Here is a 17954-nt window from a genome sequence, read left to right as displayed (position 1 = left end):
AGTTAGAGGACTCACCTAGCTTCAGTTCTGAATACTCAGGGGTCTCTCTGTTGGGGAAGATTTCTCTAAGAGTCAAAAGATGCTGTTAGCAGGCACTTGGCTCAGTAGGGTCACTGGTTCCAAATCAGAAGGACCCGAGTCCTAATCCCAGCTTTGTCACTGACAAGTTGTTCACCCGCTGTCTCTCTCCTTACACCGTTATTTCCTTAAATTGCAGCAGCTGTGGTCTAGTAGAAAGGATATTCGATTTGAAATCAGGAACACAAAGTTGGAATCCCCTTCCATCTCAGCTGCTTATTCTTTGTGTGACCTTGGAAAATTGACTTCCCTTCCTTATGACTCAAGTTCCCCATTTGTAAAAATGAAAGCATTGGACTAGAAGATGTCTAATGTCCCTTCCAGCTCTAAAATTCAGTTCCATAGCTGTAAATGAGAGGGCCCTTTAGAATCGGGTTGCTTTGATAAGAAGAGGAGCTTGAGGCTTGGAGTTCTATCTCATGGTGGGGCCCAACCCCTATGGCCTTCTGTAGACCTAACTGTATGTCTAAGATAAAGAATGAGGCGGGAGAATACTAGTCCCTTGCTTCATTTGTGGTCCCTCTGTCTAGTGCCAAGAAGAATGATGAAAGCTTGAGGATGAGCCAATCAGATAGAGACCAAGATGGCCAGTCTGTACAGAAGTGGGCAGAACCTGATATGGCTACTCTGTAGGAAGCTCATCTTCCCATCACAGAGCTTTTCTCCAAGGACTTGGGGTCTGTGGGCAGCATTCTCGATCCCAGCTCTCAAAGCCTGTCCTCTCAAAAAGTCTCCAAGCCACAGAATCTCAGAAGTAACCTTGATATCTTGCAGACAATGGATGCTTCATGAATGATTTGGGGGGTTGGATTAGAAGAGCTCTCAGAGACCACCTGAACAAGAATCCCCTTACATCATATCAACAGTGGTCATCCAGACTTGGCTTAAAGACTTGCAGGGAAGCCTCCCCCACCCCCAAATCTTTAGGCATCCTGTTTCATATTGGGACAGCTCTTCTTCTTAAGTTTTCTCTCACATCAAACCTGGATCTGCTTCTCTTGAGATCCCCCTCATTGATCCTATTTCTGCCCTTGGGACCAAATGGAACAAGCCTGGTCTCTGTCCCACATAGGTGTCCTTCATCCCACACAGCTATCCTTCATATATCTGAAGGCAGTTCTCATGTCTTCCCTCACCCCACCACACTCCACCCAAGTCTTCTCTTCTCGGGGCTAACCATCCCCAGCTCCTTCCACTAAGTCTTGCATGGCCCAGGCTCAAGGCCTTCTCCCCCCTCCCCCGGTTGCTCTCCATTGGATGCTCTCCAGAGTATCAACGTCCCTCCTAGGCTGTGGCGCCCAGAGTTGAAGCCAGCCCTCCAGCCGTGGTCTGCCCAGAGCAGCAGAAGACAAGCTGGACCATCAGCCCGGACACTGAGCCTCTGAATGCGGCCCAAGGGGGCATTAGCATTTTTGGCTGCCACCCTCACACTGTTGACTCAACCAGCCAGCCCCAGGCTGGCATCTGTTCCTCTGGGTGAATGTAAGGCCCTGTGTTTCCTCTCTCGGGGTATTTGCATTTCAAGGCTGCTTCATGGAATGAATGGCTTTGTCCCCAGGTGAAAAAAAATTCAAGCCTCTACTGAACAGGTGGAGGGAGGCACGAGAGAGGGGACAAGAGGGGCTTTGGGGCCCCTGAAATTCCACCAGGAGACAGCTGCCTGATCTGTCTCATTCTTAAGCTGGCTCTTGGAGAAGAACACCAAAGACTACCTCCATTGTTGGAGTTTTTGCCCTGTTTCCCCTGCCCTTTTAGCTCCCAGCTCCAGTGCCCCAGCTCATTTCTTCCAACTCTGAGACCTGAAGTCAGAATGTAGGATTCAGAACACTGGCCATGTCCTCAGGAGCTCTGGTTTCTAATCTCACCCCTTATTTTCTGCTTACTTGCCTGATCCTGAGCAAATTACTTTACCTCTCAGAACCTCAGTGTCCTCAGCTGTGAAATGCATACAGGGCTTGAAGAGCTGGGAGGTGGCATCAGATGTGGTGAATAACTGCAAACTTGACCAAGGCCTTGAAAAAGACAGTGGTCTTCTGTCAGCATGAGTTTGCTATAGCATTCGTTGTGATGGACGTCAGCGTAGGGCCAGCCAAAAGCCCCCTGAACAAAGCACAGAAGACCTGGCCTCAAGCCCCAGCTCTCCCACCCACTACCCTTGGGACATTGCAAATGTCATGGCTCATTTTGTTCCTCTGGGAAATGGAAATGGAGTCTACCAAATCCTCCAGCTGGATAGAGAGAAACCGGGCTATCACTTGTCTAGTACTAAAGAAATGTAAATTCACAGCTCAAAATCCTCTACTTCCCCAGGTGAGGTAGCTGTATTGTGGCTCCACTAAAAGCAGATGAGTCCTGTAACTTCAGGAGTACAGGCCCCAGAAGACCCACAGAAAGGTAAAACCTACCAACAGGGCTCGATTATCTTGGAAGCAAGTCTATTTTCTATAAGTGTGAAGGCTCATAATTCCCCCCCATCCCCAGAACCCCCTTCTTGTCCAAACGTTCCTGTCTGGCCCCAGATATAAAGCGAGCATTCAGGAGGGCCGAGAACAGGAAATATGTACACTTTCCCCACTGTAAACAGACCTTGTGATCTTTACATCAGCTTCTCCAAACTGAAAAGGCTGGAATCTTGAAACTTAAAAGGGGCAGACAAGGTGAGCTGTCCTCGAAGAAGAGAGTATTCATTACAAAATTTGGTGTGTATACAACACACACACACACACACACACACACACACACACACACAAGTGCAATGGAGCAAGTCGCTGGGGTTTGAAAATATGGTGTGCCTTGACAAGCAAATATTTGGCTCCCTTTAGTTTTAATCTATCTACCTCAGTGTCTCATAGGTTGACCTCAGTACTTTCCCTGGCATGCCAACAATGCAGAAAAAGAGGAGAAAAAAATCGAGAATCAAGGCAGTGTGATGGAGGGAAAAGCACACTGTCCAGAGAGGCTCTGCTCCTACTTACTAGCCCCCCTTTGTTAAAATGGGGGGGGTGGCCCAGATAATCTCAGAAGTAATGGCACCATATCAGTGGAACATAAGCCTCCACTCTTGAAAACAACATGTTCAAAAGAGGCTGCTCTGCCCTATTGGACTGTTCCATCCCCCAAAAGCGGGAGGAGCCTTGCCACCAAGATCTTAGGATCATGGGATCCAGCTAGAAGGCACTCCAGAAGCCACCTGCTTCAACTTGTTTTGCAAATAAGGAAACCAAGGCACAGGGAGATTAAGTCACTATCCCAAAGTCACCCAAGTTGTAAGCATTAAAGGGGGGATTTAAGCTTCAGCTTTCCAACCCCAGAGTCAGTGTGCTTTTCACACATTCAGGTAGCAGAGTTGAATTTAAAGGTAATGCTCAACAATAATCTAAATTGAGCCCTACCTAGTGATCCAGTGATGGGAGGGGGGCAAAGGCAGGGAGGGGTAGGGTCCATATAAGAGGAGCCCTCATCATTCTCCTTCTCACTCCACCCCCTGCTTTTTTTTTTAAGTTCCCCACTCAACTTCTTGGGGGTGACTTTCCAGGAAAAGGAGCAGCTTATGGCCAGATTCATTTCAGTGTGCCAATTTCCAAGTCCCAATGACTTCTGGTATCCAGTCATGGCAGCCTCCCCGATACCACTCACTCTGCCATGATTGGAAAATATACTATCCTGCAAGGGTAAGGCTAGTCCAGTAGCATTTTGCCTAACAATGCCAGGCCGAGGGATGACTTCGTCACGGACTTCTAGTGCAGTAAGGCTCATGACACCAAGTAGAGTGGCCAGATGTTTACTCTTTCTCTCCCCAAGGAGGAGGGAATGAGAGGAAATGGCTTTTGCCTGTAGCCAGTGGAATGTAGATTAGCCACATGGAAGACCTTCCGGTCCCACAAGGGATGCCTTGACAATACTGTATTGTTTTACCTCCCACTTTTTTGTCCTCTTTCCATTGCTCCATGGGGCCCTAGAGGAGGTGTTAAAAATAATACTGGCTGGGAACCTGCTTAGGTTTGACCATTGGCCCCCCAGTTGGGAGGTTTGGGTCAAGAAAGGCAGCACAGACCTGTTTGAACAAACACTATGATGACCTCGTGAGCGGGGCAGTGCTGGTTAACTCCCAAGGAGGCATGGTCTGGTTAATTGCTTCCCAGGCTATTTAGGCGCCATCCTGTACATACTGCCTCAGGGCTGTTTTAACTGCTGGAATGGGTTTCCAAGAAAAGATTGTGTGAGCTATCCCTCCCGGGGATCTTGAAAAGGGAAAAAAGCTCTGCCCTCCAATCTGTAGAGGTGACCAAGGTTAACAGGCAGCTCTGTCTGAGGTCAGGGGTCAGGACTAAAAACTTTCAGAAGGTCTATTCTTGCTCTCAGATCGTGGGATTGCATAGAAGGCGTAGTTTGGGGGATGAATGAAGGATGTTGAATGCTAATTCATCAATGATCCTCTGGCCTTGCTGAGGCATGTGATGGGTCTCTCATTCACAAATGGAAGAATGAGTTTGTTCAGCAGAGCTTTGAGGTGGATTAAAATAGTTATTCCTGAGGCCCCCCTTTCTCTGCCCCACCCCAAAAGATCCCTCTGTTGTACTCATTCTTGGCTCAGTGAAGCATCAGTCCTTCATTTCTAAGTGGTATTTTGAGTTGATTCAGCTGAGCATCCGATTGGCATATGCCGCAAAATTATTTTTTTGCCACGTCTCTTGATTGGCAAGAGGTGGAAATGAGGCAGACGGCATAAGTTACCCATTTCACTGGGTTTCAAGTCACACGGTAAACAGGTAAATGGTTAACTCTATTATAAACAGAGCCCTTTCCATGGAAAATTCTCACTCCCACTCCTACCTCTTCACTTCTCTTCAAATTATTCATTCAAATTCAGCTTCAAAGCTGAAAGAAACCTTGGAGATCCCTTAGTCCTTCCTTTGCCACTGAAGAAAAACTGAGGCTCAGAAAAGGGAAAAGACTTGCCCAAGGCCAAACAGGAAATAACAAAGCTAGGATTCCAAGGCAAGGCCGGTTGACAGTGTGTTTTGTTTTAGAGGAAATTCTCTGTCAGGTTTGGGTTGGACTTGATGGCCATCAAGTTGCTGGAATTAGGGCCCTCCAAAGTCAGTGCTATCCCTCTTATATCACAGCTGTCTCCCTGCTAACTCTGAAGCTAGATGGAAAGCTTCTTTTGATGTAAAGGGAAGTATCCTAAAGAAAAATTTTATCTCATCAGTCCTACCACCTCAATGTAGCCTTAGTCCCATGTGGCATTTTTCTTTGTAATTTGGGGACATCATGCCAAGATTTCTAAGGAAAGAAAGCAAAACAAGAGGGAAGAGTTTGTCAAACGGTAGATTGTCACATCCTGGCAAATCACAAAGTCTTCCTGGAGTGATCCTCACGACTCTTGCTGATGCCACAAATCCCTTTTTACCATACCAAGCTTTGCCAGGATTCTCACATCCAGGACAGGAACTCAGCCAACAAGACCCTCTACTCCTCCATTCTTCTCAGAGCCTTGACTGACACTCTTTTTCTGCTCACTCAAGATGATCTTAACCTCCCATTTTTGTCCCCGTATCCCAGCATCTTGCTCAGTATCTGGGATCTAACGAGGTCTGAATGAAAAATGGCTCCATGACCAAACACCTTTGTTTATTCTTTCTTTATTCAAAATAAATATTTTAAAACTTTTTCAGTCATGAACAACACTTCCATTTACAAAAGACTGAAAATGACTATATACATGTAAACAAATGTACAGTGTGTTTCTTTTTTAAGTTTCTCCTACATTTAACATGATAGTTCTAACACTGCCCTCCTTGTACGTGTACCTTTATGGATTTCTCTTTTGTTTATTTTGATAATGTCCCAGTGACTCTCTTTTCTTCTTTTTCTTCTTTGTTTTTAGTATCCTTCGCACTATACCCACTCCCCAAATATGGTTTTTTAAGCTTCTTGGTTTAACAGTATGAATGGATTCTTGCCCACTTCTTAGGAGAGTAAAAATACAGGTATTAGGTGATGTGTTCTCATTCACATTCAGTAACAGACTTTGATTAGAGTTTCATGCATTTAGAGTTGGAAAAGACATCAAGTCCAGGTGGTGAGATTGAGGAGAAGAGAATGTGACCTTCCCCAAATCACATAGCTAGGGAGTGCCAAGATTTACACCTAGTCCCCACCCAGTACCAAATGCAGTACTCTTGGTGTTGTACTCTGGTACCCTTGAGAAACTAAATTGAGTCCCCATATATGGGATCCAGGATTTTCCTGGGTTAGTTTGTCCAAGTGAATGCAAGAATTTATCCGATTCTACTATTGACTGAAAAGGCTGCCCCTACTCAGGCAAAGGGAAGAAGGGAGTGTGGAAATCCTGACCGGGATGGCTTTGGTGTAGGCAGCTAACCTGTTGGGATCGGGGCAAACAAGCCCTTCACTTTTTCAAATCCAATAGGAGGATGGGCAGATGTCCCAATGAGCTAGAGCTGGATGGAATCTCCAAAGGTCATTAAATCAAAATCATACCCAAACTGGAATCTTCTCTATTATTCTTTATTGGTCTAGCCTTTCAGATCTTCCAATTCAGCCCCCATCTACCCATCCTTCAAGTCTTTTCTAGGCAAAACATCATTCCTTTATGGCATGGTCCCAAGGCTCAAGCCCTTACATTTATTCTAAATAAATATCTTTCTTCATTTCGTGAGGGTTGTGGGGGTCACCTCAGTTGCTAACAGTTAGCCTCACAAATAACCAAAAGGTACATTAATGTTTAAGCCAACACATCTTAAGTTGGCATGTGGACATCACCTGTGCCTGAGTCCCTGCATCTATAAAACTCCGATATTAATGCCTACTTTCTGACTACCTTGCTGGGGTCTTGTTGAAGGTTAAACAACCATTCATTTTAAGGTCCTTGGGAAATAAATTACTACTTGGAATTTAGGGATGAGGCTTGGCCGAGCCCCTGTTGGGTATGAGGTGAAGAATGGTTGATGGAACTCCTGCCTTCCTCCCCCAAAATATTTCTGCTCCCTACACCTAACCTGTTTTGGGGCCCGAAAACCAGCCACTCAAGATATTCATGCCTGTATTAAGAATCTTTCAGCCCCTATCAAAATGTAAATTTTTCCTCTGAAGGAAAACACACTAACCAGTTAAGAACAAGGCTCTGCGGGAACCCTCAGTGGCATAATGGAAAGCACTCCTAATTCTGGCTCGGAAGCCTGATGTTCAGAGCCCCTTGGCACTCAATTGTCAGGCCTCTAGAAAAGTAATGAGTTGAACCAGCGAGTTTCCACAACTTGTGCCTCTAAATATATAACCCAGTGAATGGAAAGGCAGAAGTGATTTCTAAGGGTTTAGGGCAGGGGTTCTCAAACTACAGCCCGAGGGCCAGATGTGGCCCCTGAGGACGTTTATGCCGCCAGCCAGGTTATGGCAAATGGGCTGAGGGGCAGAGACCGAGTGTGAGCTTTTGTTTTTACTATCATCCAGCCCTCCAATAGTAATAGTCTGAGGGACAGTGAACTGGCCCCCTATTTTAAAAGTTTGAGGACCACTGGTTTAGGGTAAGGAGAAAGGAGAAGATAAAAGATAAGTACAAACTGGGCCAGTTTTGCAGCTCTGATGAAGGGGGCCCTGTTCGAGAAAAGCCCATCCTGATCCCCAAACCGCCTTCCTAAGATGGGTAGAGGGAGGCTACCATAGACCCTGGGGAGAGGCAGCAAGCAGGGTGAGTGGAATCAGTGCTGGACCTGACTTCAGGAATAACATGGGTTCAAACCCCAGCTCTGACAGACAAATCAGCCAATTTCCACAAGCCTCAGTTTTTTCATAAATGAGGACCCTAGAAAAGGGCAAGCTTAACACCTGTGTCAGCCTGTCTCTGAGTTGCTATGAAGATCAAATGAGCTAATGCATATAAAGTGTCCTGTAATGCCTAAAGCCCTATGTAAATGTCAGCTATTATTATTGCTCAGCCTTTCTAATCAGAGCCATCTGTAGGGTATATCCAATTAGGGTCATGGGAGAGGGGCCGCTGTGCTATTTCAGATAGCTAGGATGACTCCGAGAAGGAGGGAACTCTCCCAGCTGGTGCTAAAAATGATCCAAGCCTCTCATGCACACATTCAAGCCATATAGGGAGGAACTTGTCTCTTGGACTAGGGCAGAGTGCTAGGGATCTTGGGAACCTGCATTACTAGTCCTGACCTTGAACAAGTCAGTCAAGCTCTCTGCCACTCAGTGTCCCTATCTGTGAGATACGTGGTCCTAGGACCCCAGAATTTCACCTCAAAGAATACCTAGCTTCCTCCAAAACTCAGCTCAAAGGTCCCCTCCTCTGGAACACCAGTCCTGATTCCCATAGTCAGTACCCTCTCTATTCCAGTTGCTAACTGTCTAAAGACTGCTGAATAGTATACAAAGCGTAGTTCAGAATGAAGAGGGAACCCCAAAACTGAAAATCCTTAAAGGAGAAAACCTCCTTCGACTCTGCCTCAGTGAGGGGAGTCCACCCCAAGCACAAACAGCTTCATCTTTGTTATCTGGGTGGGGTTGGCTCAGTCCAGAAACCTATTGAATTCAATTCAAATTCTAGCCCTGGCTGAAACCCATTGAGGAGCCAACCTGGGACTCCCACCCATGAGCCCCTTTCAGCTTGTAACCAAACCCCCCTATTATAAAAGAGCTAAACTAAAACCCTCACTTTGCAGAGATTCCAAACATGCCATGCTATGCTACACTTGGCACGCCAAGGGTCTCTGCCCCCTGGAATACTATTTCCAGTGCCTTTTTACTCTCACCTATTTCCTTAACTTTAACTTTAACATTACTTCCAATCCCCATAATTTAAACCTCTTTTATCAATCTAGGTTTTGGGGTCCGTAAATTCCTTTACAGAGGACCTCTGCGCCGCCAGAAAGGGAATCCTCAGAACTCCCTACCCTTGCGCCGCCACTAGACCTTATTTAACTCCCTGACCACCAGAAACCCTAATTTCATTTGGGTATCCCAAATCTAAACCTCATCAAAAAAGCTGATTCACTCCCTGACCATAGGGGACAATAGGTATCCAGGGTGACAGATGGTGTTTTGGAACCAGGGGTTCCTCTGCTCTTTGAAATGAGGAAGCCTCTTGAGGGTCCCAGTGGCAGCCAGGAGCCCGGCTCTAGCAATTGGGTTAATAATCCCATTGAAGCAGAGCATTAGTCAATTGAAGTTATACTTTAGAAGACTTAGGTGAAGAGATCGATAAATATTAATAATTAACAGTCATAACTGCTGACCACAGCTCAGTCTGAACCGGCTCAGTCCTCGGGGGATTTCTGACCAGCTTGCCAAGCTGTGTTTTGGTCCATTTTTGTTTTAGTTGCAGAAGCAGGTTTGGATTTATGAGGGAAAACTCTGGAGAGCAAGGGAAAAAATGTGCCTCCTTATTTGAATGGGGACGCTTCCTTCAAGTCATTATCTCATTCAGGCTGAGTCCCTCACAATGTGGATGCTTTCCTGAGGAAGGAAAGCCTCAAAGAATAGTGGTCCACCCTAGAAAACCAGCTCCACAGTCTTTTGTCTGCCTTAAAGACAGATAAGGGACTGTTTACATTCATCCTTGCTCAGATGGTGAGGAGTTTTCTTTGTGCAGGAGTGCCTAGAGTCATAGTTTTACTGTAAGTCCAAGTTTTCCTTGAAGTAAAAGGTTGGCCAGGAGGGTGGGGAGAGGCAGCTTTTGAGGCAATAAATAGATCTCTTAAGGAGACACACCGCCTCTCCTGTGTAGTTCTTGCAGCACTCCTGAAAAGAAGGGCCAATGTGCATTTTGGGGGATTCCCTTACTGTTAGCTTAGAGATCCTACCCAGAAAAAATTGAGAGAGCATATGCATAGTATCCCCAGGATATGGAGATTTCCCCTCGCCTTGTAAGCACATACTTGACAATGTCAGGAGGAAATGGGAAGGTTTCATTCAAAGGGGGAAAATAATGTAATGGGGAATGATGAGTTCCCAATATTCTGAGGGCCCAAAATCCTGGGGGGGTTGACTTGGGGCTGGGGAGGAGAGATGGTAACATCTCTGTCTGTTTCTCTGTGTGTCTCTGTCTGTCTGTCCCTGTCTCTGTCTCTCTCACTCGAACCTCTTCAGTTCAAATTTCACTTCTCACATCTCTGGCCGAAAGGTCCTCCAGGCTTTTGATGCCATCTCACCAGTTTAAGATAAGGGCAAAACTGCCCATGTCCTTTGTTTTTTCCCATCTTGTCATTGCTTGTTCTCCATAAACCTTTCCTATTTTCTCTCTGCTTCAGTCTTTTCCTGTTGCCTTTATGCATGTCCTTTTCACTTGGCACTTTATTTTCCCCCAACTACTTAAATGGAAAAAGTGAGGGAGCTGGGCCACATACACAATTTAATCCAAGAGATGGGTACAGGGAATGAGGGTAGAAGGGATGGGACTAGGAAAGGGGAATGATAAGCATATATATATAGTCACAGAAGGGGGATCCAGTCCGGAGACTGTAGCTGAGAGTACTACAAAGGAGAATGGATGTGGAAGGAAGTTTGGGGCTAGAGTTAAGCATGAGCAAAGAGAAAAGAGGCAGGAACGAGCAAGGTGTATTTTTTGTCTCCAGTGCCTAGCATAGTACTTTTCGATAGTAGGTGCTTAATAAATGCTTTGAGTGAATGGTACCACCTATTTTGGAAAAGATAGGAGTTGCCTGAAGCAAAGTGGGAATGTGGGGCCATAGTGGGAGATGGGATTCCATTAACTGGGTAGGGGCATATTATGAGAAGCCTTGAAAGTCAGGCCAGAGGGCTTGGTAGATTAAGCAAGAGGAACAATCAGCTTTAGGGGGAATAGCAAGATGGAAGTGGTGTTTGAAGAAGCTAAGTCCTTTGGGGGGGAAGACTTAAAGATTCATAGATGTGGGCCACCAAGGAGGTAGCATTCAAGAAGGTGACATTTTGAACAAAGACACAAAGAAGATTGATGAAATGGAAAAGAACCTTTGGAAAGAACCAAGTGCTTAGAACCCAGCTCTAGGAATTAGGAGAGCTGGGCTCGAGTTTTATCGTGTGCCTATGTGTAAATTGCGTGTCCTCTCTAAACTTCAGGTCCCTCATTTGTAAAATTAATGGATTGCAACCTTCCAGTTCTAATATTCCACACTTCTCCCGTGTTCCTCGTCCCAAAATGGTCCTCAAAATGATTTAATATTTTGTTTTCTATTTTCCTTGCAGTCTGCTTGTCATGCCTGGTTTCAAGCCTTAAAGGTTCCATGGAAATAGCTCCATAGCCATGCCCTGGACCAAATTAATTTGCCCTGAAGTGCGATGGACAGAGCTTTCTCCCACTTCCTCAAACCAGTATCCAATATGGTATTTTTCTCCAGCAAGGTCACAAGCAACCAAGTTCTTTTAAGAAACTTGGGGGTCTTCCAGAGAGTCCTAAGACAGCATCCTACCATCGTGTCACATGATAATACTTGCCAAAAGATATCTGTCACCATGTGGAGCTTGGAAGAATCCTTATGTGATATATTCAGGATCCTACAAAGAGGGAACCAACAGTTATAATGTCCCAGAAGGCCTTGCCACCATAGCAGCAAGAAGGGATGTCTGTCAGTGGCTCATACAGACTACACTTTCATATCCATGAATACTAAATGCTAATCCAAGGCAAATGTCCACATAATTCTATGAAAAGCACCCAAATCATGTATAGGGGCTCAAGCAGAGGTAATGAAAGGAGAACATTATTCTATGCTTTTAGATTTCCCAGCCCATCCATTATCTGTCACTGAAAAAGCTCTGCAGTTGGCAGTAGACTTACTTATTGACCAAAGAGAGTCTCTGGAGAGAAACATGAGTAGTAACAATTCATGTACCCTAGCAGATATAGCCAACACAGATTTTCGGTACTTTATTTATGCGGTCACATACACAGTCATCCTGGTGCCTGGTCTCATAGGAAACATACTAGCTCTGTGGGTTTTCTATGGCTATATGAAAGAAACCAAGCGAGCTGTGATCTTCATGATCAACTTGGCCATCGCAGACTTATTACAAGTACTCTCCCTGCCCTTGAGGATCTTTTACTACCTGAATCACAACTGGCCTTTTGGGGAAGGCCTTTGTATGTTTTGCTTCTACCTGAAGTATGTGAACATGTATGCCAGCATTTACTTCTTGGTGTGCATTAGCGTGCGGCGGTTCTGGTTCCTCATGTACCCCTTCCGCTTCACAGACTGCAAAAGGAAATGCGACCTGTACATCAGTGTAGCTGGCTGGCTCAGTATCTGCCTTGCCTGCCTCCTTTTCCCCTTTCTCCGCATCAACCACGAGAAGGCTAGCAACCGCACCAAGTGCTTTGTGGATCTCCCCACCAGGAATGTGAACTTGGCACAGTCCATTGTCATGGTGACAGTGGGGGAGCTAGTGGGCTTCATCACCCCTCTCATCGTTGTTCTCTACTGTTCCTGGAAGACTGTGTTATCACTAAAGGAGAAGTATCCAGTGTCCCAGGACCTCGGGGAGAAGAAGAAGGCTCTTAAAATGATCTTAACCTGTGCAGCGGTCTTTTTGATTTGCTTTGCACCATATCATTTCAGCTTTCCTTTAGATTTCCTGGTCAAAGCCAACAAAATCCAAAGCTGCAGGGCTCGCAAGGTGATTCTGATATTCCACTCAGTGGCCTTGTGCCTGGCGAGCCTGAATTCCTGCCTGGACCCAGTCATCTACTACTTCACCACCAATGAGTTTCGGAGGCGGCTGTCCAGACAAGATTTGCAAGACAGCATTCAACTCCATAATAAAAATTACACGGGCAGCCATGTCTCAGCAGCGGGGCCGGGACTCTGTTGAAAGCTGAATGCTTGCGCTGACTGAAAGCTCAGAGATTAAGACAACTTAACATCTCAACCCAGGAAACAAATAACAGCAACCGCACATGTGTGTCTTCCCTGGTTATGTCCTAGCCCATCCATGGGCGTCTAGGTAGATCTGAGTCTTGGCTCCCAGTCAGGGCATCACCAGGTCAGCTTGGTAACCGCTCATCCCATTGCCCATCAAATCTCTGCAAGCGCTGTGCTGACGATAACCATTATTTGATGGCTTGCCGTTCATATTGGCATTGGAGAGGCAGCAGAGGGTGGCTGTGCCACAAACAGAATGATTTTTTTTTAATGTCGGAATTGTTTCAAAAAACTTAATTCTGCCACATCAGCCCATGAGGCCGTTTGTGTCCAAATGTAGTACAGTCTTCCGGTTATTCTACCAAATGCAGGGTTTGGTATAATCTTGGATTTGTGGGGAAAACTGACTGAGTGCTGGCCTTGGAGACGGAAGAGCCAAGTTCAAATCCTGACTCCAATACTTTGTGACACCGGGCAAGTAATTTGCCTTCTTGAAACCCTGGGCTATTTTGTGAGAATAACCTACTAAGTTATAGACAGATTTCAAGCTTTTTTGATCAAAATCACAGATGCTCGACAATACACATATTTGTGCTATAGCCTAGAAATGAATTCTAACCTTTTGTTTTATCATTAACTCATTTGTCAACTCATCTAATTTGGGAGCTTGGAGAGCTTTGTTTTGCTCCTATATCCATTTGCTCCTAACTGGTGACCTCCTAGGTCAGAAGCTTCACATCGCTACTGTAGGAACATGAATCCTGGCCATTGTTTGGATTTCCTAGCACAGGAGGAATCACTGATCCCATTGGAATAGCCAGCCTCAGCCATGCCCCTTGGGGAACTGTGTTCCTCATCTGTACCCCAAGCTATTGAAAAAGACAAAACGATCCCCATCCCCACCTCCTACCTCATGGGAAAAGTAGGGAAGATCTCTCTGGGAAGCCTGGAACCTCTTACAAGATCTTAATGAAGAAGATGACAAAGATGAGATCATGACTCCCATATCTATAGCTTGAGAGTTTACAAAACATTGTACCTACACTGTGAAGATAGAGGGTTTGGGAAAAGCAAACACATTCTGAAAACACAAGAGGCAGTGTGGGGAAAGGGCAGAGCCATACCCTTGTTTGATTCCCACAGTTAATACTTCCTTAGGTGTGACCCTGCATGTACCTTGGAGTCCTTCTCTGAAGCAGATCCTTCTCTGAGCTTCAGTTTCCTCATCTGTTAAATGGGGATAATTCACTTCTAGGACCAACCTCATAGAGTTACTATGAGGCTCAAATGAGATGTATAGGAGGTACATCCTTTGCAACTTTAAAGTCTATCTGTGTGTGAGCTATTACTACCTGATATGCTATTTTTCATGCCTTTTTAAAAAAGAAATGTATGTTTATGACATGGGGAAAATGATTTCTTAGACTAGGGAAGAACTGGGTTCCAAACCTGTCTTTGACCCATACTGGCCGTGTGACTTGGGCAAGTCATTTAACCTCTCACTGGCCTGTATCTGAGTTTGCCATCTGCGTCAATGGAGGACAATTACGCATGAGGATGTCCGTATACTAATGAAATCACAAATCTGGACAGACACATACATCCACACACACATATGGTATGTATGCTCATCATCTAGATGACTATGTAAAGTTCCCAAGGGCTAGCTTTTATTGGCAGTACAGGGGCTTATTTGAAATGTAAGAATCTGAACTCAAGAAGTATCTTTGAAAAATAAAGTGAAATAGAAAGGAATTCAAGCATGAGACATGAGAGCTTTTTTAAGAACAAACTTTTATGGATAACTTTTGTGTTCATATCACATTCATTACCACCCCTACCAATCAAAGCTCCCCATCTACCTAAGATATAGTTGTAAAACAGTTTAGCAAAACCAACAGATATATTGATGATAGCTGACATCTTCAACAGGATTCTACGCACATAGCCCTCTACTTCTAAATGAAAGGAGGGAGGGGCATCTGCTCATCCCTTTTCTGGCCAAATTTTATCATTTTATTTCTATCACATTCAGTTTTATTGTATTTTCTCCATTTCCATCATTGTAGTCATTGCGTATGCTGTTTGCTTGGGCTTTCTTCCTTTGCTCTGCATCAATTCATATTAGTTTTTTGATGCTTCTTTGAATTCCTCATCTTTGTTTTTTATAGTACAGTAATATTCCATAACATTTGTGTACCATAATTTGTGGTGCAGAAAGCATTTTGTTTGGCACTGGGGAAGAGCCAAGTTTAGCTAACATACAGACACTGCCCTCATTTGGCTCCAAAGTAGTCTTTTGGGGGGATAAGTCATAAATACAAATAATGCTAAAACACAAAATTACATATAAGTAAATGGGAAAGGTGCAAAGTACTGTGTGAGGGCCTGAGGGAGAAATTAGTTACCAAATGAAGGGGCTGGGGGGAGCACCAAAATGGGAAATGGAGGAGCTGGCCATTGAATTGCACTTGTAAGTAGAGCAATCCTCCTGAGAAGGAAAGTATTGCTATAGTTGTCCCCTTCTCTTCGAATCTTCTTCCTCGTGGGATTTTGAAATCACAGAATGTTTAGAGCTAGTAGGTTCATTCAGTCCAACCTTTTTTTACAGATGGAGAAATTGAAAGTCCAGAGATGGCAAATGATCACATCAGCAGGTGACAGAGCCAGGAGCTACTCAGGACTCCTGATTCCCATTTATTCTTCCCACAATTTATAATACTTCCCTACATAATAGTCTTCTAATGCTTCTTCCTTAGCATGGCTCTTGAGGCCTTCTACAACCTGGCCCAATTTATTCTTAAAGAAATGGACTGGCTTGGAGTTGGGAGAGCCTTTGACTTTTGCCTCGGATACTTACTAGTTGTGTGACTGAGCAAGTTCCTGTCTCTGAATAACAACCACAACAGTAATGCCTTCCTCCCAAGATTGTTGTGAGGACAAAGGAGATAATGGTTATAAAGTGCTTTGCAAACCATAAAGCACTATTTTGATGCTAAGTTTTATTATTATTATCATTATTATTATTAACCTCAGTCTCCTCATCTGCAAAATTGGAATAATAATGATAATGATATATACTTTAACATATTTAACATGTATTGGTCTACCTGCCATCTGGGGGAGAGGGGGGGAAGGAGGGGAAAAATTGGAACAAAAAGTTTTGCAATTGTCAATGCTGAAAAATTACTTATGCATAAATCTTGTAAATAAAAAGCTATAATAAAAAAAATAATGATAATAATAGCAGATAACTCCCAGGGTAATGTGAGGATCAAGTGAGAATAATGTGTTGGAAATAGTCTCTAATCCTTAAGATGCTTTATGCCTACCAGCTGTTATTATTTCTGCTCTCATTCTCCGATTCATTTGGAGTTCTCTTTCTTGGCCCGCTAACAGCTTCTTGAGGTTGGAGCGGTCTAAGTAGACTTCTTCATCTATAGTAATCATCTCCAGTTTAGAAAGAAAGACCTTTTTGTCACAGTCACTGCTTGACTTTTGCTTCCTGAGCCCCAAATCCAGATCCAAATGTGGGAGACTTTGACAATGTGAAGTCACAGCAACAGATTGTGCTTTTCACATGTGGGGGTCAATGAGAAAATACAGTTTGCTTACCATGAGTCTCTAGAGTGGAACTTCCTGTCTCAAGAACCAAGGAAACCTGGCCTAAGTGGGGTTTCGGGTAACCTGGGGATGAGTAAATTTCCAGGTTAAAGTTTTGATTCTTAGAAGCCCCTGTAGCCTTGTGGCAAAAGTATGAGATTTGGAATGAGGACTTGGATTACAATTTCACTGCCTGAGTGGCCTTGCCCGAGTGACTTAAGATCTCTCGAACCCAGTTTCCTTCTCTATATAATAAAAGAGATGATCTCTAAGATCACAAACAGCTCTAAATCCTGTAGTTTTTTTTTCCCCCATAAAGTACTGTGAAAATGTATTTTAGCATAATTTACTGCTATAATTTATAAATTGCATTTTTGTCTCAAAGAGACTCGTTGTGCTACTTATTACCTGTGGGACCTCCGGCAAATCACTTCCTCTCGGGGTCTCAGTTCCCTTAACTATAAAATAAGGAGCTTGGACTTAGTGGCCTCTTTTGTTCCTTCCAGCTCTAGGTTTGTGATGTGAGAGTAGTCATTGATACTATTTTGGCATCCAGAAGTCTTGAGTCCATAGATTCATGCTTTCACCAACTGAGAAATCCCTCCCCCCAGGGTTGGGCTTCCTCTTTTTCCAATTGGCGTCTGAGTGCTCAACAGACCCTGTTACTTGACAGAGAAAGCCCCTCTGTTCCCCTGCCCCTCCCAAAACGATCACCTGCCATTCTTGGAATCACATACCCCCTTGGGACACATGGTCTAAGTTTGTTCTGACTTGGCTCCCCTGCAGAGCTATACCTAGCAATTTTGGGTCACAGGGACCACCAGTGCCTTAGTTTCAGGTGTTTTGTTTTGTTTTTAAATAAATTCAGTTTTTTAGGGACGGATACCTCATGATTTCAAGGTGACATACTGTGGAGGAGAAACAGCCCCTGGGACTTCCGAGCCCATGAGTGAAGACCCTGAAATAGCAGGAGAAGGAGACTGTCTGAGAGAGGGAACATGGCAGGGCCAAGCAGGGATGAGTCCCCAGTGAGAAGAAGACCCCATCTGGTAGAATTCATATCTAGGAAGCTCCTTAATCTCCAAGTTGCTGAGAATTTCCCAAGCTGCTTTGGTAGAGAGAGTTTTCTCCCCCAGGCCCTCCCCATAGACTTGCAAACCATTTGCTGAGTCCAGTTGTTTCTGTGGTCCTTGAGGAAGAGGCCAAACCCTGGCCCTGCTCTCCTCTGTAGCAGAGAGTAGGCTGGTTCCTTCTACCCCCTGGCTCCAAAGACTTCCTGAGGTCTCTGCTTGGCAGCCCGTTCTTGTATACAGACAGTCAGGAAGCAGAAAAGCAAGTCAGCCTCCTTAGTGAGAGCACAGACTTAGCAAAACTGCCAGACAG

At 44.7% G+C, this 17954-nt stretch overlaps 1 protein-coding gene across 5 annotated transcripts in view; it reads left to right on the top strand.

Moving 5' to 3' along the window:
• GPR174 (G protein-coupled receptor 174) overlaps window positions 1-16887 on the top strand; it is a 41643-nt gene extending 24756 nt beyond the window's left edge. For 3 of the 5 annotated variants that reach the window (XM_074277346.1, XM_074277345.1, XM_074277347.1), the window contains one exon: window positions 11296-14728. In XM_074277346.1, the coding sequence (XP_074133447.1) occupies window positions 11797-12918 (1122 nt within the window). In that variant the 5' untranslated portion in view covers window positions 11296-11796 and the 3' untranslated portion in view covers window positions 12919-14728. Of the gene's footprint in view, window positions 1-2388; window positions 2473-11295; window positions 14729-15579 lie in introns of those variants that run through there. The other 2 variants (XR_012483958.1, XM_074277344.1) reach the window with 2 other exon arrangements.
• Window positions 16888-17954: the final 1067 nt, after the last annotated feature.

This window comes from Sminthopsis crassicaudata, chromosome X (genome assembly GCF_048593235.1).
Source record: "Sminthopsis crassicaudata isolate SCR6 chromosome X, ASM4859323v1, whole genome shotgun sequence".
Lineage (NCBI taxonomy): Eukaryota > Metazoa > Chordata > Mammalia > Dasyuromorphia > Dasyuridae > Sminthopsis > Sminthopsis crassicaudata.
This window is presented reverse-complemented; position numbering and strand designations above follow the sequence as displayed.